Source organism: Camelus dromedarius, chromosome 9 (assembly GCF_036321535.1).
Source record: "Camelus dromedarius isolate mCamDro1 chromosome 9, mCamDro1.pat, whole genome shotgun sequence".
NCBI lineage: Eukaryota > Metazoa > Chordata > Mammalia > Artiodactyla > Camelidae > Camelus > Camelus dromedarius.
Genome location: NC_087444.1, coordinates 36329158 through 36356533, shown reverse-complemented (window position 1 = coordinate 36356533; position 27376 = coordinate 36329158). Strand labels below are relative to the sequence as shown.

The 27376-nt window shown below is 34.1% G+C and overlaps 1 protein-coding gene across 3 annotated transcripts in view; it reads left to right on the top strand.

Annotated features, from left to right (window-relative positions):
* Nucleotides 1–27376, top strand: part of NFATC3 (nuclear factor of activated T cells 3) — a 113018-nt gene that overhangs the window by 25442 nt on the left and 60200 nt on the right. For all 3 annotated transcript variants that reach the window (XM_064489034.1, XM_031458217.2, XM_031458216.2), the window contains exons 2-4: nucleotides 2726–3860; nucleotides 5780–5942; nucleotides 25234–25433. In XM_064489034.1, the coding sequence (XP_064345104.1) occupies nucleotides 2726–3860; nucleotides 5780–5942; nucleotides 25234–25433 (1498 nt within the window). The remainder of the gene's footprint in view (nucleotides 1–2725; nucleotides 3861–5779; nucleotides 5943–25233; nucleotides 25434–27376) is intronic.

Below are 27376 nucleotides of genomic sequence, written 5' to 3'. Positions count from 1 at the left end.
GAGTTTGAGAAAGATTGCTGTTAATTCTTCTCTGAATGTTTGTTACAATTCACCAGTGAAGCCATGTTGTCCTGGACTTTCTCTGTTGGGAGGTTTTTTGGCTGTTTATTCAGTCTCCACTTGGTATATAGGTCTGGAGATTTCTGTTTCTTCTGAGTTTTGTTAATTTGTGTGTTTATAAGAATTTGCTCATTTCTTATAGATTGTCTAATTTGGTGGTGTACAGTTGTTCCTAGTATTTTATTATAGCATTCTCATACATATTTTTACCAACACCAGTTATAACACATCCCAACAGAGTCCACTTAGGTTGTAAACTATTGTTTTTTCAACTTCTTCGAAAATTGTCTTACTTGAAATTGTTCTATGTAGACTATTCGTAGGAGGCTAATTCTTAAATCACTTTAAACTCTGCATTGACTCTTGAAGTAAACAATAAGTGAGCAGAATCAGTAACATCTGGTTATACAATAACATCTGGTTCCTGGTTGTATCAGGAACCAAGGAAAACCTTGAAAGCATTTGCCTTGTTTTGTAACTGGCTATTGATTGGTCCTTAATTTTTCAACCAACCATTCTTGCTAATAGTCTTATACAAGTTTATTTTCTATGAAGTTTTTTCAGTTGCTGCAATCAGCTACAACTTAAGTAAATCACCATTCATAAATGGCTTTTTTTGCTTGGCTAACAAATGAACCATTTAGAAACTTTCTTTGGTTGAAGCGTCATTTTAATTTTATCTTCTTGTGAAGAAATCCTGCTGTGGTAAAGTATTCTGGGTTTTTTTTCCTGATTTTTCTTTTGTTTTCCTGTGAGTTGGGAGTATTGTGATGAATGCTTATTGGTAATGCTGGTGTATACGTTATTCTTATAGCACAGCCATAATGTTACTGCTCAATAAACATCTAATTTGATAACAGAATAACCCACACTCCACTGTGCCTTAAAAGCATGACATTCAATTCGAAGGCCACTTTTTTCTTTCCTGTTTGGAAGTAATAGGTATGCACTGGGAAGTTTCAAAAATTTTGCAATACATCAATATGCATTGCACTCAATGTTGTCAAGTTAGAATATTGTCAAGTTAGAACTGTGTCACTGCAATTTGTTAGTGCATTAGTGCACCAAGTAACAGTGGGAAGCATTATCTCACAGTTACTCAGCTCTGCTCTTATTGTATGAATGTAACCATAGGCTGTACATGAACCAATATGGCTATGTTCCAATAAAGCTTTATTTGTGGATACTAGAATTTGAATTTCACATCATTTTAAAGTCATTAAACAGTATTATTTTGATTTTTTATCCAACCATTTAAAACCAGTCTTAGCTTGTAGGCTGTGCAGAAACAGGTGGGAGACCAGATTTGGCCTGTGAGCTTTATTTTCCCAACCCCTGCTTTTTCGTTTAAAGACACTCATAGGCAACCTGTGTTGCCCAGATTACTGCATGCTTGCCTGGAGCCCTCTGGTGGCTGAAGGGGGCAAATAAGTCTTGAGATGGTCAAATTTCTGAAGGACCATGAATTTGAGAATTTTAGAGTTGGAAATTTAGACTTAGGACTGTTTATCATAGTGAGGTTGTAGTAGTCACTTGTATCATTTCCAGAGCTTTGGTGACACTTAGGAAAAAGATGAAACAGCACTCCCCCAAATTTTGTATTCAGATCTCTGCAATGCTTTATGACATCATTCTGATGTAGAATGTGTTTGCTTCATCTACAGTTTATTTGGGGGAAGGGTTTGAATTTCAGCATTATTCAACACAAAAAGGCATTGGTACAATAATTACACTTGAATGAAGCTATATCTTCCAGGGTGAATTTCTTCCCTTCTCCCCTACTCTTTTTTCCCCCTCAGAGTATTGCGATTTAATAAATTAATAATTTTTGCTACTTATCAAGTACATTTCTAAGTAAAATTGAATTTTTTTTAACTACACATGTATGGTGGTGAAGAATTCAGTAACTGTATAGTTGGGTGCTGCTGTCTTGCTTTGAACTAGGGTGCCAACATGTTTTGTATTTTTGTGGCTTCTGTAACCTGGTTTGCCATGATCAAAGATATGAGTTCTTGAAGATGTGGCTGTGAAGGAAAAAGCTGTTTCTGTTAATCATAAATCTTTACTTAACGAAATGAAAAGTTCTGAATTTTAACGCAAGGAAACTGAGACCTTGGAGAGGTTAAAAGATGTGACTAAGAGCTCACAGTTAACAGCAGAGGTAGACCAGTGTCTAGATCTCCTGAATTTGAGTCTATAATCCTTTCCATAAATAAAATAGTGTGTGTTCTTACAACTGAAAACCTTTCAAAGACTCTCTTTTATCCTTTACTCCATTTTAACCCCAGAGGAGGCAGAATTTGTATGATTATATCGTTATATAATCCTGTGAATATTTTTAAGAATTATGGATATGATTATTTCTTTTATAAAAACATTTATTGTTTTGAGATTCTCATTTTAGAAAATGTGGAAATACGGAAAAAGAAAAATTATACATTACATATGTAAATACGTAATGATGTATATCTGCAGAAATAATTAGATACATTTAAAAAACCCACACACAGGCCACTCTTTAGTGGAGCTAATGGTGTACATTTTATGTCCTGCTTTTTCCTCTCAAGATTATTATTTACTTTCTCATCTAATAATTTATACATCTAAATTTTCTAATTTCTTGTTTTGTTGATTTTTTTTTTCTTTTTTGCTTTCCCCTCCATAGATCTTGAGCCAGATGATTGTGCATCCATTTACATCTTTAATGTAGATCCACCTCCATCTACTTTAAACTCACCACTTTGCTTACCACATCATGGATTACCGTCTCACTCTTCTGTTTTGTCACCACCGTATCCGCTCCAAGGTCACAAAAGCTATGAAGGAACTTGTGAGATTCCTGAATCTAAATACAGCCCATTAGGTGGTCCCAAACCCTTTGAGTGCCCAAGTATTCAAATTACATCCATCTCTCCTAACTGTCATCAAGAAATTGATGCTCATGAAGATGACCTACACATAAATGACCCAGAAAGGGAATATTTGGAAAGGCCTTCTAGAGATCATCTCTATCTTCCTCTTGAGCCATCCTACCGGGAGTCTTCCCTTAGTCCTAGTCCCGCCAGCAGCATCTCTTCTAGGAGCTGGTTCTCAGATGCGTCTTCTTGTGAATCTCTTTCACATATTTATGATGATGTGGATTCAGAGTTGAATGAAGCTGCTGCTCGATTTACTCTTGGATCCCCTCTGACTTCTCCTGGTGGTTCTCCAGGAGGCTGCCCTGGAGAAGAGTCCTGGCATCAACAGTATGGACTTGGATACTCCTTGTCACCCAGGCAATCTCCTTGCCACTCCCCGAGATCTAGTATCACTGATGAGAATTGGCTGAGCCCCAGGCCAGCCTCAGGACCCTCATCAAGGCCTACTTCCCCCTGTGGGAAACGGCGGCACTCTAGTGCTGAGGTTTGTTATGCTGGGTCCCTTTCACCTCATCACTCACCTGTTCCTTCTCCTGGCCACTCCCCCAGGGGAAGTGTAACAGAAGATACCTGGCTCAGTGCTTCTGTCCAGGGTGGATCAGGCCTTGGCCCTGCACTTTTTCCATTTCAGTACTGTGTAGAGACTGATATCCCTCTGAAAACAAGGAAGACTTCTGAAGATCAAGCTACCATAGTACCAGGAAAATTAGAGCTCTGTTCAGATGACCAAGGGAATCTATCACCATCTCGGGAAACTTCAATAGATGATGGCCTTGGATCTCAGTATCCTTTAAAGAAAGATTCATCTGGTGACCAATTTCTTTCAGTTCCTTCACCCTTTACCTGGAGCAAACCAAAGCCTGGTCATACCCCTATATTTCGGTGAGTTGATGGAAATGGCTGATGGTCATTTTCATGTTTATGGGTTATTGTTGGTATGTAACTACACTGTATAGAATGATTTGGCCATTTTTTCCTCTTCCTCCTTTTTTCGCCCTACTTTCTTCCAGATAAATAACTTAAAGTCTACATTTATTTTTCTTTTAGTCATAAAAATGTCTTTAGATAGGCTGAAGTTATAATTTTAAAAGTGTATAATGAATAGTAGATAGTGATAAATTACATTAAAAAATCTCTAGAAGGAATTTTTTTATCTAAAAAATTGATTATAGTATGAATTAAATTACTAGTGAAACTAATTGGAATAGACATTTATATTTTTAAGAGCTCAGTATATAAATGAAATTTGCCTTTTTATGTGACATGGTTTTTTTCATAATTTTTTGTCTATTGACTTTATAAGTTAGTGATTTTTTTTGTTGTAGAGAAATTTTTAAACTTTGTGTATTCAAATTTATCTTTTCCTTTATGGCTTTGGGGTTTTGTGTTATATTTGAAGGCCTACCCCTCTGCAAAATAATTAAAAATAAACAAAAAATCTAATTTTCACATGTTTTCAGCAAAATTTTTATATATATAACTTATAATATGTATGTAACATGTATAGTATTTGTATTTCTATTCTATGTATGCTTGAATCTTGACTTCAGCTAAGGACTGGAGTGAAGTCTATTGTAATGACTTTACTAGAAAATAAAGTCATTAGTTGTCACAATGCCATTTATAGACTCAATCTAGTCTATAATTGATTAGAAGAGATGACTTTTATCATGTATTAAATCCTCACATGGAGTTGGGTCCATTTACTTTTTTTTTAAATGCTTTTTTATTGGTATGAATGTTTATTTCTGGATCCAGATCTTTAGAAAAATATGTAGTTTTGAAGATTTCTTTGAGCTTATCACTTTGCTTCTGAAAATTATGTTAATCTTTTTTAGGGATTTGCTTGAACAAGTGCAGAAACTGGCTGAGAGTTGATGAAGTTGAGTTGTTTCAGACTAATGAAAATTAATCCCTTTGAGCTTCACAATAGCTAGTAAAGCTAAGCTGAGGACATTCAAGGAAATAATGAAATAATTTAGAAATTTACTGTGGCATGATAGCATTTCAAAGGTTAAAGAGACCTTAAAAGTCTCATTTCACCAATCATTAAGAAGATATTACTTTTTAATACAAATCATGCTAGCTTTGGGTCCATTAATATTTAACCTATAAACATAGAAGTTTTTTCTTTTCTAATTCCATAGTTTCAATATTAATATGTCTAAATGAACCTGTAGCACTAAGCTATTTAAACTATCTTATTGAGCAATTGACATTTCGAGATGCTGCAGTGATAGGCCTTATATTTTTCCAACCATGTACTGAAATTAAATTTTTACCTTAAATTGCAATATATTGCTGATTATAAGCAATATTTCAAAGAGAGGGGGAAAAGCAATAGGGAGGAAATAGGGGAAGCAGCATGTACAATATACTGACTTCTATAACTACACCGGAGTGGGAGATATATATACTGAGACATAGGGGTTTTTGGATCTGTGGAGAGATGCTGATAGACATACATAGAGATGCGCATTTTTTGCTTTAGGAAATCAACTTATTATTTATTGTTTTAGTAATTATATATGCATATACAGTTTTATAAAATGTTAGAATTTGTCCTTTTAAAAAAAAACAGGAAACCAAAAATCAGATAAAATTGATTTTATTCTTCAATTTAAAGAATTATTTCTTAAGTACCCACCATATCCAATGTTATAACTTATTAAGTGACATTTCATTTTTACTTTGCTTCAAAGAGCACGGGAAGAAATGTTGGTCCTTTCAAAGAAGCAATTTGAATCATTGCTTGGCAATAATAGCATGGTGAAATACATCTTTGTGTGTTTTGTTTATAGCACATCTTCATTACCTCCGCTAGACTGGCCTTTACCAACTCATTTTGGACAATGTGAACTGAAAATAGAAGTGCAACCTAAAACCCATCATCGAGCCCATTATGAAACTGAAGGTAGCCGAGGAGCTGTAAAAGCATCTACTGGGGGACATCCTGTTGTGAAGGTATGAAATTTTGGGGGTGTGTTTTGCAGACACCACACATCTGTTAATCATAGAGTCTGTTCAGTCAGGTACTGCTGAGCCTAAAGAGAAAATTTTTAAACCTAGAAAGCTTCTATTAAGGTTTTGTATCCTTGTTGATATGACAGCACTTTCACATTATTTTTTTGTTTTTGCTTTTGTTTTTGTTTCTGTTTGGCTGGGCTTAAAGATATTCTTTCTGGACTGACTCTCCAGCTGGGGAAACTCTGGGGAAAGATTATAGTAGTTAAATAGTTGTTTTTCTGATTTTAGAAGAATGACTGTTATGTTTTTAAGTATAATACATGTGTGTTTAAAATCTAAGTAATACAAAAAAGTAGAAGGAATGAAGTGATAAATTACCTAAAATCTAAACCCCTCAGGAATAAGCAGTTGTTAACATTTGATTAATATTCTAAATAATTCTCTTTGTGTATGTTTAGTGGAAGACTGGATGGGTGACTAGAAAAATGAATGAATTTTTTTAAGGATAGGATTATATTGAATATCTTTGTAACTAAATTTATTTTATCTGAATTTATTGGAAGAAAATAAAACTAAAGTGAAATTATTAAAATTACATAATATTTGAGTGTATGAAATATAATATGTAAATTTGGAATAATAACAGTTGAATATTAACTTTAATTTTACTTGAATGAGGGGGAAGGGTATATAGCTCAGTGGTAGAGTATATGCTTAGCGTGCATGAGGCCCTGTGTTCAATTCCCATGACCTCTGTTAAAAAAGAATGAAAGAAACCTAATTACCTCCCCTACTAAAATTAATTAATTAAATAAGTTGTACAGAAAAGTTTTTTTTTTTAATTTTACATAAATGAAACATTTAAAAATGAAACAAAACTATATGAACTACTGAATCTTGGCTATTGTTCTTCACTCTAAAAGGTCCTAAAAGATCTTTCTAAGGTCAAAGAGATTAAATAAGTTATTGCAAGACTGAATTATTGTTTTAGATTTAGATGGTATAAATTGCTCCCTGCTCTGAAAAATGAGGTAATTGTCTCTCTTAAACTTCTTCCCCCGTGCTACCTTGTCTCCTGAATTTTGTTGATATTATTCTCCCTTTCAGATCTACAGTCATCTCCCTGCCTCATGTCCTACTACTCCTGTTGTTGAGCTTAATCCTGTATCTAGTTGGATTCAGTGATTACTACTAATTCTTTTTTATTTCTTTCTTTTTAAAGTGTTTTTGTTTGCTTTGGATTCTTTCACATTTGAGAATGTTTTGTTTGTTGCTTTTATATACTTAAACATCAGAATGGCCATATGTAATAATCTTGAGTCACCCATTTTCTCTCTTGGAACTTGTCTTACAGCATTGTGTGTTGCAAAATTAATTCTACCTGAAGTGAATTTGAACAAATACAGTTTATGAGCTATTATTTCCTATACCAGCCATGTTTTGTGATTTATTGTCTTTAATTAAACATATTTTATATTTCTTGACAAACAAAGCTTTACATTTTAGGTGGGATTTTATATGACTTGTAGCAAGAAATGTCAGTTATAGAAAAATAGATCAGATTTGTGGTTACCAGAGGCAGGGGCCAGGGAGTGGGAGAACTGGATGAAGGTAGTCAAAAGGGACAAATTTCTAGTTATAAGATAAATAAATTGTGGGATGTAATATACATGTTGACTGTCATTAATACTGTTGTATTTATGGTCTATTTGAAAGTTGCTAAGAAAGTAGTTGATCCTGAATGTTCTCATCACAGGGCAAAAACATCTTCTCTTTCTCTCTCTTGTAACTATGAGGTGATGGATGTTAATTAAATTTATTATGGTGATCAGTTCACAATATATGTAAATCAGGTATTTATGCAGCATACCTTAAACTTACAGAGTGTTGTACAGTTAACTAGTTCAATAACACTGAAAGAAAAAAAAAAGAAGAAAGATCAGGAAAACTCAACATAGGAATTGTTATTTGCCATTTGTTATTGGAATTATATTTTGCTCTTAAATGAGTTTAATTTCGGTTCAGTTAAGGAAGAAGATTCTTTGCTTCATTTCTTGTATCTTTGACTTTTCTTATCAGGAAATACATTATTTACAAGTGCTTAAATGAACAAAAATCTTTTGGGAGTCCAGGTGATTTGTTTCTACAGTATTCCTTTATAAAAAATGATTCCCTGGCAAAGGGGAGACTCATTTTGGATATCATCAATGTTTTATATTCTCCTTGTGAGTGCCTTATTTTTTTTTCTTACTTGTTTCTTAAAGAATTATTATTCCTTGTACTTGAAATTATTGACTTAACCAGACTATGTCTGGATGTTGATGGTGCTTTATCAGTCTTTCCCAGTACCTATGATATGCTCCCTGCCCCTTTCAATCTGAGTTTCTTCCTTCCTGCAAGAAAAATTAACTACATTATGAATCTCTATACATATCCTGTTCCATTTGTTTTATCCTTTACTTCAGAGACTCCAGTTACTATTCAGATTTTTTTTTTTTTTTTGGTGAGGGGAGGTAATTAGGTTTATTTATTTATTTATTCTTCGGGGAGGTACTTGGTATTGAACTTAGCTCTACCACTTGAGCTATACCCTCCCGCCTCCCAACTATTCAAATGTTGACTTATTTTTGTCTGTTCTTTTCTCTGGATACTTTAATGTCTTTTTAAAAATCATTAAATCTGATTTTTTTTAAGCCTTACCCCCATGTTTTTGGTATGTTTGTCATTTGCTGTTTCTAATTTAGCTTTTAGATCTGCAATTGTGAAGTGAATATTAACTTAGTTCCTTGGGTCTACTTTCCACCCATTTGATGTTTTATCATTATACTTGGCCTCATGATTTATTGAATTTATATTCTTAAATTTTTTAGTGTGGAGCATTCAATTTCTGTGTTTTGCTATGTGTGTGTATTGTTGAGGGGAGGTTTTGTTTTCATTTTTATTGTATTTTTCAACTGTCTTTTGCATAATTTGTTCCTTTTTTCATTAAATAAAAACAAAACAAAAATGTATATTATGATTGCCTAATTCCCATTCCTTTTCCTCTCATTTTGTTTGAGAGCTTGGTCCATGTCCTGAGGCAATTGGGATAAAGAGGTAGAGAATTAATTTACGTAGGCCTTGTTGGGTTTGGCTCAAGAGAGTGGACAGTATCGTGTATATGGCCCACTCCCAGAACTCTAGTATGTATCATATTTTCATGAGCTTTGCTTGTTCCTCTAGTACAACACAGAGTTCTGGAAGATGATAAGCATTCCTGACCTTTTTTGCCTCTGCCAGAGGCCCTGGAGCAGATTGTAGGAACTTTTACTCTGTTCTTTTGGGAAAGTTTTTCCTTGACTCTCCTCAGAGCTGTCTACTTAGAACTTTGATCTACTTTGCTACAAAATAGTTAGCATTATCTGCTATTTTATTTTCCCACTTTATTACTTTTATTCCATTAATTTACTCTTTAATTTTATTTACTCACTTTTCCTTATTACCATTCCTGGTGGATTAGGGTATAGAGTGGTTAGCAGCTCTGCCTCACTACATCAGAATCTTCTGTTTCACACTCACCACTCCCTCCCCCTTTTAAAGTTTATAGCTCAAAGTTGTTATTTGTTTTTCTGGTTATTACTAGTAGATTTTTGGCTATTTCCATACCTGGCACTGCACCTCCACCACCCTGCACCTCCCATTTTGTTTATCTTGTTATGTATTAGGGGAATGAGATTGTGATATTACTTTATTCCATAGTCTTTAAATCCAAAGATAAAGACTTTTTTTCTTTTTCTAATATCAAGAGAAAATAAGCACTACATGATGAGAACAGGTCATCTCAAATTGGAAATGAAACATGCTTAATTGTACATACTCTAGCACACTTACAAGGTTATGTGCTTCATATGCACCACTTCATTTGTATGTGCCCACTTCTAAGAGTACCTTCGTTTCCCCAAAAACACAGGTGGCCCTTCTCCAGGAACTAAGAAGAATATTTGTACAATTTCTCCACTATTCTGATAATTTTTTAATACTCAGAAAGAGAAAGAAGACAACATCAATTTCCATTCCAGACCGGGTCTGACCATCACACATAAGAGTGGTGTGCTTGGTTCTTAAGACTGGGACAAGTGTCTTGACTATATTCTATTAGTACTGCCTTTTTTAAAAAAAACAACAAACACATATTTTATTGCTGTATAAGAATATACATCATTAAAGTACATGGATTTTAATATGTATAGCTCAGTAAATTTTTCATACATACACACACACACACACATATCCATAAAATTACCACACAGGTTACGATATAGAATGTTTTAAGCACCCCAGGAGGCTCCCTTATGCCCATCCCAGTTTGTGTCCTCCATCCAAAGGTAGTTATGCTTTTGACCTCTTAATCATTAGCATAGATTAGGTTTTTTTCCTTTTTTTTTTTTATTGAAGTGTAGTCTTTTTACAATGTTTTGTCAATTTCTAGTATATATAGCATAATGTTTCATAGTTTTTTTTTTTCTTGAATTTCTAATAAATGGAATCATACAGTATGTTCTGTTTTCTGTCTAGCTGCTTTTATTCAACACATGACTGAAATTCATCCAGTTTGGGGTTTTTTTGTAGTATTTTTTAAAAATTGCTGAATAGTATTCCATTGTATGAATTTGCCGTAATTTATTTGTCATCCTGTTCATTGACACTTGGTTTGTGTACAGTTTTTGACTATTATGAATAAAGCTGCTATGTGGTTTTTTTTTCCACATATATCTTTCGATAGACAAAGCATTCACTTTTTTTGGTATATGTTATATGTTCAGGAGTGGAATTACTGGTTTTTCAAAGTAGTTGTACCAGTTTTTACCTCTAGCCAGCCATATATGAAGTTTCCAGTTACTCCACATCCTCACCAATACCAACACTTGGTTATTAGTTTTTTTTCATAAGAAGATAGAAGTTTTTTTTTAAATGAAGTATAGTTGATTTACATAGTTACTAGTTTTAATTTTAACCATTCTGGTAGGGATGCATACGTATCACACTGGTTTTAATTTGTGGTTTCCAGATAACCAGTGATACTGAATATCTTTTCATATGTTTATCAGACATTTGGCTATCCTTTTTTATGAAGTACCTATTCTCATTTCTTGACCAATGTTGTAAATTGTCTCTTTTTCTTATTGATTTGTAGAATTTTTTAATATTTTGGATATAAGCCCTTTGTCAGATACATGTATTGCAAATGAAATTTCTTCTCCTAGTCTATTGCTTGCTTTTTCACTTTCTTAATTGTCTTTTGATGAATGGACTTAAAACTTTAATGAAATCCAAATTATCATCCTTTTCCATGGATTGTGTTTTGATATCCTGTTCAATAACCTTTGCTTACTTGAGGTTATGAAGATAGTTTCCTGTGTTTTATTTTGGAAACTTTATTGCTTTACCTTTTACCTATAGGTCTATGATCTGTCTCAAATTAATGTTTGTATATGATGTAAAGGTAAAGATTAGGTGCTTTTTTTCTTATGGATAGAATTTGATCCAGTACTATTACTGAAAAGTCCATCATTTTTCTACTGTACTACAATGGTGCCTTTGTCATAAATCAGATGGTCGGCCATGTATCTGTGGCTCTCTTTCTTAATTCTTCATTCCATGTCATTGAACTATTTGGTCTATCTTAGGTTACCATCACTACATTGTCTTAGTTACAATGGCTTCATAGTAAATTTTGATACTTGTATTGTGACTCTCCTTTTTTTTAAAGATTGTTTTGACTATTCTAGGTCCTTTGCATTTCTGTATGAATTTTAGATTTAGTTTGTCAGTCTCCACCCCCCCCCCCAATTAAAAAACCCTGCTTAGAAAAAAAAATCCTGCTGGGATGTTGATTAAGATTATATAGGAGTTTTGTAGTTTGTTTTGTAGTTTAAGTCATACATTTAGGTCTTTTCTCCATTTGAGTTAATTTTTGTATATGGTGTTAATTAAGGGTCCAACTTTATTCTTTTGCATGTAGAATGATTTCCCAGAATAACTTGTTGAAAAGACTATCTTTTCCTCATTGAATGGTCTTGACATCATTGTCAAAAATCATTTGATTCAATGTGCAAGGGTTTATTTCTAGGCTTTCTGTTCTGTTCCATTGGTCCATATGTCTGTCTTTAGGCCAGTCCCACGGTGTTTTGATTATGGTAGCTTTGTAGTAAGTTTTGAAATCTGGAAGTGGGAATCTTCTAGCTTTGTTCTTTGTTTTTGAAGATTGTTTTGGCTATTCAGGGTCCTTTGAGATTCCATATGACTTTTGGAATGGATTTTTCTATTTCTGCAAAAAAACGTCTGGGATTTTGATGCAGATTGCATTGAATCTGTGGGTTTCTTCAGTATGGCATCTTAACAATAATAAATCTTCCAATCCGTGGATGTGGGATTTTTTTCATTTATTTATGTCTTTAATTTCTTTCAGCAATGTTTTGTAGTTTTCATTGTCTAATTCTTTCACCTCCTTGATTTAGTTAATTCCTAGAGGATTTTTTTAATGCTATTGTAATGGAACTATTTTCATAATTTCCTTTTCAGATTGTTCATTGTGTATGTATAGAAATGCAACTGATTTTTATGTATTCACTTTGTGTCCCACTACTTTGTTGAAGTCATTTGTTAGCTCTGGCACTTTTTTTGCTTTTCGGGGTTTTTTTGGTAGAATTGTTAGGTTTTTTATATATAGGATTATACCATCTGAGAACAGAGATAATTTTACTTCTTCCTTTCCAATTTGGGTACCTCTTATTTCTTTTTTTACCTAATTGCTCTAGGTAGAACTTCCAGTACTATGTTGAAAAGAAATGGTGAAAGCAAGCATCATTAACTCGTTCCTGATTTTAGAGGAAAAGCTCTCAGTCTTTCACTTTGAGTATGATTGTTTGCTATGAGTTTTTCATATATGGATTTTATTATGTTCCTTCTATTCCTAGTTTATTGAGTGTTTTTGTCATGAAAGGGTATTCAATTTTGCGAAATGTTTTTTCTGAACCAATTAAGATAATCGTGTGGTTTATTACATTAATTGATGTTCATATTTTGAGCCATTCTTGCATTTTGAGAATACATCCCACTTGATTGTGGTATATAATTCTTCAAATATGGTGCAGAATTTGGTTTGCCAGTATTTTGTTGAGGATTTTTTACATCAGTGTTCATAAGAGATATTGATCTGTAGTTTTCTTGTTTTGTCTTTTTCTAGCTTTGGTATTCGGGTAATGCTGACTTCATGGAATGAGTTAGGAAGTGTTCCCTTCTCTTTAGTTTATTTGAAAGCTTGAGGAAGATTAGTATTAGTTCTTTAAATATTTAATTGAATTCACAGGGTCCAGGGCTTTCCTTTGTCGGGAGATTTTTTTTATTACTGATTCAGTCTTCTTACTAGTTACAGGAATATTCATATTGTCTGTTTCTTCATGATTTAGTTTTAAGGGTTTGTATTTCTAGGAATTTATCCATTTTATGTAGGCTGTCCAATTTGCTGGTATATGATTGTTCATAGTACTCTCTTATAATCCTTTTCATTTCTGTAGAATTGGTAGTATTGTTCTCACTTTCATTTCTGATTTTAGTAATTCAAATCTTCTCCTTTTTTCTTAGTCCATTTAGCTAAAAGTTTGTCAGTTTTTATCTTTTCAAAGAACCAACTTTTGGTTTCATTGATTTTCTCTGTTGTTTTTCTGTTTACTATTTCATTTACCTCTATGCTAATCTTTATTACTTTCTTCCTTCTGCTAGCTTTAGGTTTAGTTTATTCTTCTTTTTCTTAAGTTGTAAAGTTGTGAATTCACAACTGGAAATCAGATTCTGCCCCTTCCACAGGGTTTGCTGTTTTCTGTTATTGTTTTTGGCTTTTTGATTGTCGTAGGCTATTTCTTTGCCAAGGATCAGTCTGAGGTGTCAACTTCAGGTCTTCTCTGATCTTTTCTGACATTTCCCTGGGTGTGGGTGGTTGTTTTCTAATTTCCCCCATAGATACAGTGGTTTTTAGTATCTTAGTCTTTAATGTTGTGACTTCCAGAAGAGGAAAAAGGAAAATGAGGTGGGGGTGCCAGCACTATCCCCTGGAAGTCACTTCAGCCAGAGGGGACAGAGCTTACAGCAATGAGGGAGGTGCAACAACAATGGCTGCTTACCTCTGTCTGCACCTCTCTTGTCAGAAGCAGCAATCAGTGATCAGAAAACAGATCACTGATATTTAGAGCACAGGATTCTTTTTGCCCACTCTGGCTCCCACAAGCTGCTTGAAACATGCCACATGACTGAGTTGCTGCTACTGTGCTAATAGCTGAAATTGGCCAGAGTTTGTTGCAGTTTATCCTTCAAGCCTTCCCTTGGAAATTGCAAGTCTTCAATAGCCTCTGGAGTTTTGAAAGAGTTGTATCAAACAGATTCTGCCAGTGCAGTTGCTGTCTAGGTAGGGAGACAGATTCCTGCTGCTTCCTACTCTGCCATCTTTCTGGTATCCTCTCTTAATTTTCCTTTATTGCATTGACTAATCCCCCTTGTACATTGTCAAATTAAAGTGATAGACATTGTCTTTTTCCCAAACTCAGTGGAAAAGCCTTCATAAGTGTGCCATTAAGTAATTTGTTAGCTATAGACTTTCTGTGTGTTTTTTGTTTTAAACATACCTTTTATCAGATTGAGGATGTTCCTTTATCCTAATTTGCTAGCACATTTTTATTTTTCTTTTTTGTTTATTTTAAATAACAAACAGGTGTTAAGTATTATTAAATATTTTTTCTTACAGAAATGTTTTCTATTTCAAAGATATTAGAAGAACTATACAGCCAATGTCTACTTCATGTATCTTCTGTAACCTGATGAATTCATAAATGGAGAGTGCAAAGTAGAAACTGAATGTTCTTTTATTATCAAATTGCGCTGATAGATGAAAGATATATATAGTCTCATTTCTTTTTATAGTTTATGGTTGGGGACTGTAGAATTATGCAGCACTGTTAAGAAACTTCTTCCAAGTTCCCAGTGGTTTTTTTTGTATACACAATCCACAGTGTTTTTGTGTTGGGGTAAAAATTGTCTATAGGGCTTTCAGAATGTACAAGCACAATTCAGAAATGATGCAGTTTAATCTAAAATGAAACTAACTTGTTTACCTGTTGCCAGGAAATTAACATTTAACAAAATTAGCATAGTCTATAATGAGTATTTAATCAGGTTATTTTTCTTATCCAAATTTAAGAGATTTGTCTGTTTAATTGAAGTCAGTAGCTTGTATTGGAGTTCTCTAATGAAAATAACATATTTTCAGTCACTAGGATTCAAAGATACTTTTGCAGATCTTAACTTTCTAAATTTTGTTTTAGATGGTTTAACATGATACAGGTTTTCTGTATCTTGTAGAATAATGTTTAAGTTTTAGAACAAATCATTTTAAAAGAATTTGATTTAATGTTGACATTTATCCAAGAAGTGCTAGAAGACAACATGCTACTTAAATTGCCAAATTTAGTGACATTTTGTATATTTGTTCTGCTGCTAATTGCAAGAATTGATTTTTTGTAGTTCTTCATAGTTTACAAAATTTTTCTCAGAGTTTATATTTAATATTCACAAAAGTTCTTTGAAAAGGGCAAGGCAAGTACTTTGCACAGATGATTTAAGATTACACTTAATGTAGTTAGCAGAGATCTTAAACTCAGGTCTTTTGACTCTGCTGTTCCTCTTTCCACTGTACCATGTTGTCTCTTATAGTTACCTCATAATTTCATAGTACTTTTCATTTTATAAAGTACTTTGACATTATCTCACTTAATTCTTCAAATAAGCCTTTTTAGAAAACCTGGTCTTTGACTTAAAGTACGGTGCTGTCTTTACAGCCTTTAGAGCCTTGATAAAAATCTTAGACCTTGTTTACCATTATTGTAGTTGAAGCTGTTTTGGATTCATGGTAGGCTAACTACCATGACTAATAATCCCTAGTCCTCAGTAGCTTAGGACAAAAAAAGTTTATTTTTACTTTCTTTTCAGTTGTCACTCACGAGTCCGAAGTCTTGTCTGTCTTGTGATACAGTCATGTTCAACACACAGCCTCCATGATCCCTAGGAAAATGAGGAGAGTATAGAGAAGGCGCATAAGATACATGAACCTGGAAATTACTACCAATTATTGTCTTAAAAAAACTTTGGGGGGGGTGTAATTAATTAATTTGTTTATTTTTAGAGGAGATACTGGGGATTGAACCCAGGACCTCATGCATGCTAAACATGCACTCTACCACTTGAGCTAAAGCTATACCCTCCCCCCTACTACCAGTTATTACCACTCACTGTCCTCAGGCCAGAAGTAATCATGCGACCCTACTTAAACACAAGGGGACTGGGAAAGATAGTCCCTGGCTGTACTGCCTTTTCTCAGAAACAGCTCTATGCTCTGTACTGTACTATACAGTTCTGTATGTGACTCTTTGGTGGTCAGCATGCCTTCTCTGCCTCATTCCCTGTACAGTCTCAGTCTTTAGGTACATTCAGGAGTGAGTAGTAGCTAAGTGACAGATATGAGCTCTGCAGCCAGACTGCTTCAGTTTGAATCCTGAGCTGTACTGTATCTTTGGCCAAGCAGTTTAAGTTTTCTAGACCGTATAGACCTTAACTTTTCTAGACTTTTACTTTTCTAGACCTTGACTCATTCATTGCTCAGTTTATTCATCCATCAGTCCTTTCACTCATTCAATAAATATTTTTTGATTGCTCACTACGTTATAGACAGTATTGTAGATGCTGAGGATCCAGAGATGAACAGTACAGACAAGGTCCCTGCCCTCATGGGCCTTTCTTACATTATACTGAGAAGAAACAATGAGCAAATAAAATAGTACTAGAATGTATTAAGTGCTATATTGGAAATTAGAATGTGATGTAATAGAGGCTAATTATGGAGGGAACTTTACTTCCAGTTCCTTTTTTGTAAAATGAGAATAATACTATCATATACCTAAGAGCTGATGTGAGGATTAAATGAAGCATTGCATGTAAAGAACATATTAAATGCTCAGTAAATATTATCTGATATTATTACTTAGGCTTCTTTGAGCAGCTTGATCAATACTCTCAACCCCAGTGAAGAAAATGTAGCATAATAAGATATCTACCTTGGCATCTTAGAATTCAGCTTGATTGATTACCGTCATTTGAAAGAGTTGTGTTTGTGTTGTATTCCATGGGATAGTGTTATGTCAAAAAGAAAAGAGTAAGGGCACTTAAGCACCAATTCTAGAAATCTTTCTGGTATTCACCAAAGGATAATTTCAGATATTCTCAATATAAATATACATTAAAAGCTAAGAGAAGTATATGTTTCTTAAAATTTTAAAAACTCAAACTATGAAGCTGTTGAAATACACCACCTACATTCTAGCCAACTAATAAATTAACTTTTTCTTTTATTCAAAGTAAATAATCTTATTCATTAATATAGTCCACAGATATTTAATACATTCAAGGTAGTTTGTTTTGTAGCTGAGGATTAGGGGAAGGGTGTGGAATCAGACACATTTTCTACTTCCATGAAGTTTATGGTTCCGTGAGGCTTGCTTATGAAATGAGTTAATAACAAGAGTATGATAAAGGATTATTGGAGGAAATTCAGATCTCTATGAGAGTGAATAACAACCTGAAATCCAGATGAAAGGGTTGAATCAGGTACCACTTATTTGAGGAAAGTTACTAGCTAGTTAATAAACAAACATTACTCAGGGGAAAGGTAAATACTAAGGAAGGGAAAGTATTAAGCATAGAAAGGTTTTAGAGCTACACAGTCCAATCCAGTAGCCACTAGCCACATTTAAATTTAAATTAACAAAAATTAAAAATTCAGTTCTTCAGTTACATTAACATCACTTCAAGGTTTGGTAGTCACTGCGGCTAATGGCTACATTGGCTTTTTAACAAATGTTGCTGGAGCAATTGGACATCTATAAGCAAAAAAAGTAACCAAACCTAAACCTCACACTTATACAAAAATTAATTCAAGATGGATTATGAATTTAAATGTGAATTGTAAAACCATAAAACTTTTAGAAGAAAACATAGAAGAAAATCTTCAGAACCTCAAATTATGAGAAGAGTTCTAGAACATGATACCAAAAGCTTGTTACTAGAAGAAAAAATGGATAAATTGGACTTTATCAAAATTAAAAGCTTTAAGTCTGTGAAAGAGCCTATTAAGAGGGTGGAAAAGACAGGCTGTAGATACAAAACATTTGCAAACTACATATCTGACAAAGATCTTGTATCTAGAATATATAAAAAACTCTCAAAAGCCAGCAGTCAAAAACAATTCAGTTACAAAGGGACAAACATTAGAAAAATGCAAATTAAAACCACAGTAAGATACCACTATAAACCTACTAGAGCAGTTAAAATAAAAAATAGTGATAATACTAAATGCTGGCAAGGATGCCAAGAAACGTGATCCCACCTGATCTGCTGTTTAGAACGTAAAATGTACAGCCACTCTGGAAAACAGTTTGTCATGTTCTTAAAAAAACTAAACTTGCACTTGCCATGTGACCCAGCAATTGCACTCGAAATTTATCACAGAGAAATAAAAACTTGTTCACACAATAACCTGTGAAGCTTATAGTGGCATCATTTTTCATAGTCAGAAATTAGAAACAACCCAAATGGATGAATAGTTAAACAGACTCTAGTATATCCATACAACACACTACCACTCAGCAATAAAAAGGAACAAACTATTGATACAGACAGTAAGTTGGATGGTTCTCCATGGAAATATGCTGAGTGGAAAAAAAGGCAATCTCAAATGGTTACATACTGTACGATTCCATTTATGTATGTAACATTCTCAAAATGGTAAAGCTGTAGAGATGAAGACTAGATTAGTGGTTGCCAGGGAACAGGAACTGATTAAAGGTTGTGGGTATAAAGGGATGGCACAAGAGAGTTCCATTCTGGTAATGGAAGAGTTTTAGATCTAGACTGTTAGGAATAAATATTTGAATCTTATCCCAAAGTTACTGACATTTAAAATGGGGATTGTATTATTTTTTTCATGATTAGACTTAGTATTTCATCATATGCCAAGATTATTTCAAGGTGATGATTTTCTATTTAATGTTGTTACATGCACATTTTCAGTTTGAAGCAATTTATATTATGGAGATTTAATTGTGTATTTTTAGTATCTCTACATTGTGTTGTCATATTTCTAATATATTCAAATCCCCATCCCAAGTAATTTAGCAGAACTGTTAATAGAACTGCTCTTATTGAAGCTGCTCTAGTCTGTCCTATAGTGACCTTCGGGCTTTAACCCTCCAGCTTTAGTTAAATTAAGCTTTGCTATGGAAACGATACAGAGACATAACAAACAACTTGACTTACTTTCTTCTACAAAGCAGAAAGTAGCCTGAAGAGAAGTATACTGATACTAGTTGAAAGTTTTTAGTGAGTAGTATTAATAGTAGCAATAATTTGTTTATTGCCTACAACATAATGCTGCTCTGGAAATGGAATGGGGTGATAGTCTAACTTACTTGATGTTCTTTTAAAATCCCTGAAATGCAAAGGAAAAGCCCTGTTTTTCTTATGCTATAGTCTATATGCTTGGAGCAGAAGTTGGCTGAAATATGTGTTATGAAATATATCCCCTTTGAAATCTTATATGCGTGATTACCTTCCCCCATCACTGGTTCATTTTACTATCAAAGTATAAAGGACAGGTGGCTTATGTCTTTGCCAAGCTGGTATTTTTGTGAGTCATCTAATATGACAAGGATACTTTGGAATATGGTACTTACTGGAACGTTATGTGATATTTGGGTAACTTAATAGAAGCAATAAAATTTTTTATTTGTATTTTCTATTTTAGATTTTATTTCTTCATTTTGAGCGGCTACTTTAGTGGCTATAATTCTTATTTAAATAATTCTCTTGACTAACCTCATGTGTTATTTTGCTCCACCAAATTGTACAGTCTCATTCCAAAATTCATTCATTCAGCAATGATTAAATCCCTGTAACATGATAGATACTATACTATGCTCTGGAGATAGCAAAATAGATGCTGTCCGCTTCACGACACTTTGAGGCAAGTGGTAAAGTTGTTAGGATTTCTTCCTCCACTACATGAACCGTTGGTTCTATAGAATAATTTGTTCAATGTGGGATTAAATTTGAAAGAGCAACAGATATAGCAGAAAAGAATGGTTAATCACTTACTTGTCATGAGTTGCCTAATCTTTCTTTGCTTAAGATTTTTCATCTGTAAACTGGAAAAAAGTGACATGTACCCCATAGGAATTTTAGGATTAAATGAACTAATTTAGTTAAAGTATATCACCATTCTCTACCTTCACTTTTTCACCTCTGTATACAAATGTGGATGACTATTTTACGTTATCACTTACCCTATCTGCCTCCATACAAACCAAAAGTAGGTGGGGTGGATATAGCTCAGTGGTAGAGCACATGCTTAGCATGCACAAGGTCCTGGGTTTAATCCCCAGTACCTTCAATTAAAAAAAAGAAAATAAAAAGAAAAAAAAGCTAAAAATAAAATGAAATTAAAAAAAAAAGGGAAAAATAGGTGAACTTTATTTATGTGCATATGCACACATATGCCCACACTTTTGCTATTTCTCCTTTAGTTGTTTTATTTAGGCTTTTTTTTTTTTTTTACTATAATCATATTGGCATTTTATTTTTTTAATGGAATTATTTTCCATTCAGTTAAAGCTTTAAAATTTATTAACTTGCTTATACCAAAATATGTAAAAAGGAAATCACAACTGAAAATATTGATAGATTTTTTGACTACATAAATATTTACAGAAAACTGCAATTTCCAGTTAAATATAGTAGATTGAAGACGTATGTTTACCTTCATTAGATACTAAAGAACTACAACTTAAGCTTGTTTGTTGGAGAGAAAGAACCAAGAAATAATCACAAATCATTTTACACCAAAGAACCTTGGAAAAAAAGAGAAAAAAAGAACCTTGGGAAGGCTCTCAAGGGGTTTGAGGCACTGGTGTCTCTGAAAGTGGGATGTGAAGTGGAGCCGGAAATAGAAGGATTGGTTGAAAGTCTATAAAAGAAGCAGACTTCCCAGATTTTCTCCCATATGTGGTATAACCAAGTGATAACCACTGGCTTACCATGAGAGAATATTGGAGAGTTACTCTTTTGAAGGAGTGAAATAGAGATTCTAGGTTCTAGAATAACTGAAGGCAGGCTTGAGGATCTGTACAGAAAATGGGATGGGGATGCAAGGGGAGGCTAATGAAAGTCCGTATACTGAATAAGGAGACCCCTGACTCCTCTTAACTCCCAAAAATACTTTCAGTAGGTTTATGCTCCCTTAACAGGAGACTGGAGGATTTGCCTTTAGGCAAACTGGTCCAAGATAAAATACTTACATGTCTCTTGCAGATCTTCTAGACTAGTGATTCTCAACCCTATCAGACCCATTCCCACTCTTTTTATTTTAAACAAATATTTTATAATACTACTTCATTAACCTGAAAAGGAAATGCAAAGACAATATAATCAACTTATAGATATACTTTTTAAAATATCAATATAATGCTTTAATATTAAAAGGAAACAAATTTCCAAAACTAATTATAATGAAAAGATATGTTGTATAGAAGACACAATGGAGTAGTTAGATGCTTGTAGGCAGGTGTATTGATCAGCAACCTAAAATCAATGGGTGAATGGCATTACTGGCAGTGATACGATTTTCTGAAGTGATGAACTCTTGCTAAAGTTTTCCTCAACTTATGTGATAGTTGCATTCATGAGAAATTTATATGTGTTAAAACTGCAATTTGAGGGGTATTTATATAGACTAAGGAGTTGGGTCCCAAGTTCATAAACTTCTGTATATCTAAATATATATGATGGGATGTTCTGAAATTCTTTGCAACTAGACTAGTTCTGTTCTTTGAAGAAAAATGATTATTTCATGTATTGATAGGAATTTGAATCTCTGGCTCTTTTTCATTAAATGCCCTCAGTGCCCTTCACTGATCATGTTGCCATACTCATTCATTTATAAATTGACCATGGCTATTTTTGTGCAACGATGGAAGAGTAGTTAAGATAGAGAGCATATTGGCACTCTCATATCTTCACACTGATTCTGCAAATCACAGTGATACGCAGTTAATGATCTTTCAAGTGCTCTGAGTATTAGTGTTCTGAAACTTTTATGATGCATACTCATTATGTCATTATTGTGTTATCCTCATTGTCATCATGTCAAAACAAGAAAAGGAAAGAGGATTTCAAATGTCATCCTTTTAAGGCACCGTAGACTGGATTATTTTGTTGTTGTGTAATAACACTATGGCTGGGCTAAAAGAATGTATGTGTGTATAGTCTCACATTTCCATCTAGATGTCTCACTGTTACCTTGAATACAGCATGACTAGCATTGAAAACATTACCTAATCTTCCTCTAAACTGTTCTAAATCAGTGACTTCTTCATTTTATTTGCTAGTGATAGCACCATTCTCTTGGGTATTGAAGCTCAGAACTTCTCTTTTCTTTGTTTCCTTCTCTTAATTATTCTATATGTAGTCAACTAAAAAAAAAATCTCTTTAGGGTCTCATAGGAAAGATTTATTGTATTTATCCTTTTTATTCCTATTTTCTATTTTTGTTCTCCATGAATTTAATACCTGCCACTTTGTTCTTTATTTTAGTGTCACCTATGTAATACTGCCTGGAGCAGTGTCATATGTTGTAGATATTTCCATAATAGATCCTCAATAAAAAGAAGAAAGAGTAGAGTGGTGAATAGGACAAGTTTTCTGTCTTTTTGGAACTTATGGGGTACTGAGGAAAACAGATGTAAACAAATGTATAATATACTTTTGTTAGTGACCGGTACTATGAAGTGTAATAAAACAGGATGAGGTGGTAAAGATGTGATATTTGAGATGGGTGCTTTTCTTTAAGAAGCTGACCTTTGAGTGTACAGCTGAAGGAGTAAGGTAGTATGAAGATCAGAGGAAAGAATATTCCACAGGCATAAAATATTAAGTGTGAATGTCCTGAGGTTAAGAATGAGCTTGGGTGGTTTATGCAATAAGGCCAAGATGGCCAAAGCAGACTGGAAGGGAGAGAGTAGGAGAAGGTAAGGCAACAAGTTAGCCAGAGCCCAAATCACACAGGACTTGTAAATCATCATAGCGCATTTGAATTTAGTTCTGAGTGTGGAAGGAGGCCATTAGAGAGTTCTGAGCAGGGAGATAAAGTTACCCGGTTAATGTTACAAGTTTGTTCTGGCTCCTGGACAGAGAATAGGCTGTAGGGGAGCAAGAATGAAAACAAAGAAAGCAGTTTTAAGGCTATTGCAATGGTTCAAGCTTTATTTGCTTCTCTATAAATGTTACAGGACTGAAAACCATCCTGGGTAAATTATTTTATCTGATAATGGGCAAAAGTCTTCATGTCCTTTCCTGGGTAGAGGAGGACAATCAATAAACTATGATGTTGCATGATTACAAACTCCACTATAAAGCCAGGGAGTGACAAGCAGTGGGGAGTAAAGCACTCACCTGAGGGGACTACATAATCAAATAAAACTCTTACACATTTGAAACTCTGGCTAGATTCCATACTTAGAATCTGGATGCATTCTAATAGCTAATTAACATTTGTTAGCTACATGTCAGACACTGTACTAGGCACTCTGTATCTGCTATCATGTGTCAGGATACTTTATACAGAAACGAGAATTTTTAACGTTATTAGGTAGCTCATAAAATCTCAGGTTTAGAAGCTATGTGGCCTAGAACAGCATCCAGCCACTCTATCTAGTTTTGCTGTAGTGAAAACAAATCACTACATTGGCAACAAAAGAAAAATAAATAAATTGGATTCTATCAAAATTTTAAAAACTTTTGTGCATCAAAGGACACTACCAGGAAAGTGAAAAGGCAACCTGCAGAATGGGAGGTAATATTTACATATTATATATCTGCAAGGGATTAATATTCAGAATGTATAAAGAACTCCAGCTCAATGTCAAAACAAATATATATGCACCTGCATGTGCACTCCCAAAAGAATGTTGAATTCTTTTGTTTAAACAGACACTTAAGTTGGTTGGAGTCAACCTCTGTAAAACCTATCTCCCTGTGGTTGGTGGTAGCTCATAAGCTCATTTCAGCTATTTTAGCCTTAGGCTGTTTGGATCTGCCCCAGTTCATGAATGGTTACAGGTCAGCCAGAGGATTGGACAGGGTTTATATATATAATTTGGAGCTTCCCCTCTCTCACTATCTCTTTTCTGGGGTTTCCCTCTTACTTTCCAGAAGTTGTGATTGTGTCAGACTTTGTCCTCAGTTCTTCAAACCCTTCAGACTGTAGATTTTCTTTGGTAGTTGGAGCCACACTGTGAGGCGTGGGCTGGCTTTTTCTCAGGTTAAAAACCATAAAAACAGGAAACACACCTTTTGTTATTCTCTTCTTATGTGTGTCAGGTTGCTTCCAGTATCTTCCTTTGGTACTTACCATCTGTTAAAGTCATTCTTTATATTTTTTCCCGTTTGTGGTTGCTACCTGCATGATGGTGGGTTAGATGGGTGCTACTCAGCCATCAGACTGGACATTGGAGTCTTCCTAAGTGCCTTAGGCTGTGTTTCTTTGCTTTGTTTCCTTTCTTGTGGTCACTGTTTTTGCCTCCAGCAGTTCCTGGTCATCTCCCTTATCAATCTTATAATAGCCTTAGCAATAGTGAAAGATACCAAAAAAAGTCAAGTTGCACCCAGCTTATTAAATCAGTTGAAATTCTAAGTTGGAAACACCAAATAGGGTTTTTCACATCTTTTCTACTAAAACAAAGTGTCTCTGATTTTAACATTTTGTTAGAGGACTTTCCCACACATCCCATTCTTTAGGTCTGGTCTGGATAGTTAATGCTCCCTGGAGCACAGAATCAACATTTCTTTTGTGTTCTCCACAGCACTCTTAACCAACGCTTTTCAAAATTTAAGTTGATCTAGATATTAATCCAAAAAAAAAAAAATGCCGCTCCACCCCTTTGTAATATATTCCAGCATTTTACAACTCTTAAAATATTTCTGAAGTTTGGAGGGCTGTTCACTTATTACTTTTTAACTTTTTTATTTCTGTTATTTTTGAAATAACATTTTATGTATAAATAATATATAATATAGATATAATAGACTTACTGTTGTGTGATTATTGTAAAATGCATGGATAATGAATTGTGTTTTTCTGTTTGCTTTTCCAAATTAGCTCCTGGGCTATAGTGAAAAGCCGATAAATCTGCAGATGTTTATTGGAACAGCAGATGATCGATATTTACGGCCTCATGCATTTTACCAGGTGCATCGAATCACTGGGAAGACAGTTGCTACAGCAAGCCAAGAGATAATAATTGCCAGCACAAAGGTTCTGGAAATTCCACTTCTTCCTGAAAATAATATGTCAGCCAGGTATCTTGAAACATGCCACAAAATTGACTGCTTTTTTCTTTTCCTAAAACAACTTTCAGATAAGACTTTTTATAGGACAGAATAAAATATTCAGTGTTCTAAATTAACTGAACAACATTATGTAAATAATTATAGTACATTTGCTAAGATTGGTACCATGTTTCCATTGAAAAAATTCAATTCAGCAAATGTTTATGACCATGTAGTACCAGCCAAACATCATGCTAGGTAATAGAGACAAAAATATATGGACTTTTTTTCAAGTCACTCACATTCTAATGGGGTAGACAATAAATAATTGCAATACAATTATGATTGTTAAGTTTCCTTAAGGAAAACTTTTCCTTAAGGAAAACTTCCTGGTGTCCCATTTGACCCATTTCCAAATAAAATGAGCTAACCAACTTCTGAATGAGAATGCAAAAAGAGTTTTATTCAATATATTAGTTAGGAATATATATAGTACCTGTAATAGAAACCTGAAGTGCAGTTGCTTAAACAGTTAGAGGTTTAATTTATTATTCCATAAAAGAAATACTCCGACAGTTTAGAGCTAGCGCACAGTGGCTCCATAAGTCATTGGGGCCCCAAGCTCCTTCTTTTTTTTTCTCTCTGCTATTTTTAGCATGTGATTAATATCCTCAAGATGCCTCTTGATCCGCAGTGGCTTCTGGGCCTATAACCATCACAGCTATTATCCTGGAAGGAATAAGGAAGAAGGGGTAGGAGGAAGGATTAAAGAGTCAGGCCACTTTAAAAAGCTTTTCCCAGGAACTTACTGAACACCTTTACTACATCTCATTGGTCATCCTTGTATATAAAGGAAGACCTGAATATGTTTTTTACCTGAGTGCATTGCCACTTCTAACAACATATAGGGTCTCTTACTAAGAAAAATAGAGCAAAGAATATTTAGTAGGCAGCTATTAATCTGCCACAACCAGGGATGTGAACCTTACAGTGAAGTTTGTTACAGAAATTGCTTCAAACTATAATATAGACCTTTTTTAAAATGGCAGTGACTTCTATTTCAGGCTATTGCAAGAACAGTTCTATTAAAGTCATATTTCACTCTTCTTTTAAATTTATATTTAAATAACTTTTTAAGTAAACTGAATATATCCCCAAGGACATAGCAATTTATGATATAATAGTATTATTTATAAAATAAGAATTGCCTGTTACCTACTTATCACCAGGAAAGATGAATCAATATAAACTTGAATAAAACTATCTTTGCCTCCTTTGTTCAGATGAATAGAACCCAACCCCCCAAAGTCATTACACAGGCTACTACAGAGTTCTTTTACGGCAAAGACAGACAGCTAGCTGATAATCTCTACTCTTAACTTTCTTTGTTCTGTAATATAAAAAGAAATTTGGATTCTCAGGCACTTGAGCAAAGTTCTTTTGTAAGAAAAGCGTTGACCCTGTCTACAGGCATCCTACTGACCCATTTTCAATTAAGGTGAGGTGGCCAGCCTCTGAATGATAATGCAAGTAGACTACCCCTTTACTCTGGGATCCTATTTTTTTAATCTAGAGTCAAAAGGATATGAATATATGGTTATTCAGCTGCAGAGGGGAATATGAAACTCAGCTTTGAACTATCTTTTTCTAAGAACTCATAAAATTGGTCCCTAGGTGGCACTTTGCAGGCCTTATTTCCATTCATTTTTCTGGATGTTCAGAGAAGTAGACTTGAATCAAGTTAAATAGAAAATCATCAAGAAGCTTATTATGTGTCATATCTTTGCTTAAAGGACAGTTTAAGAAATAGCTATATGAATTAAATATTTCTTCATAATCTGGAAAACTACTGTTAAAGATTTTATCTCAGATTATTTTATTATCTCTTAGGTTATTAACACACACACACACACACACACACTCTCTCTCTCTCTCTCTCTCTCTCTCTCTCTCTCTCTCTCTCTCTCACTCTC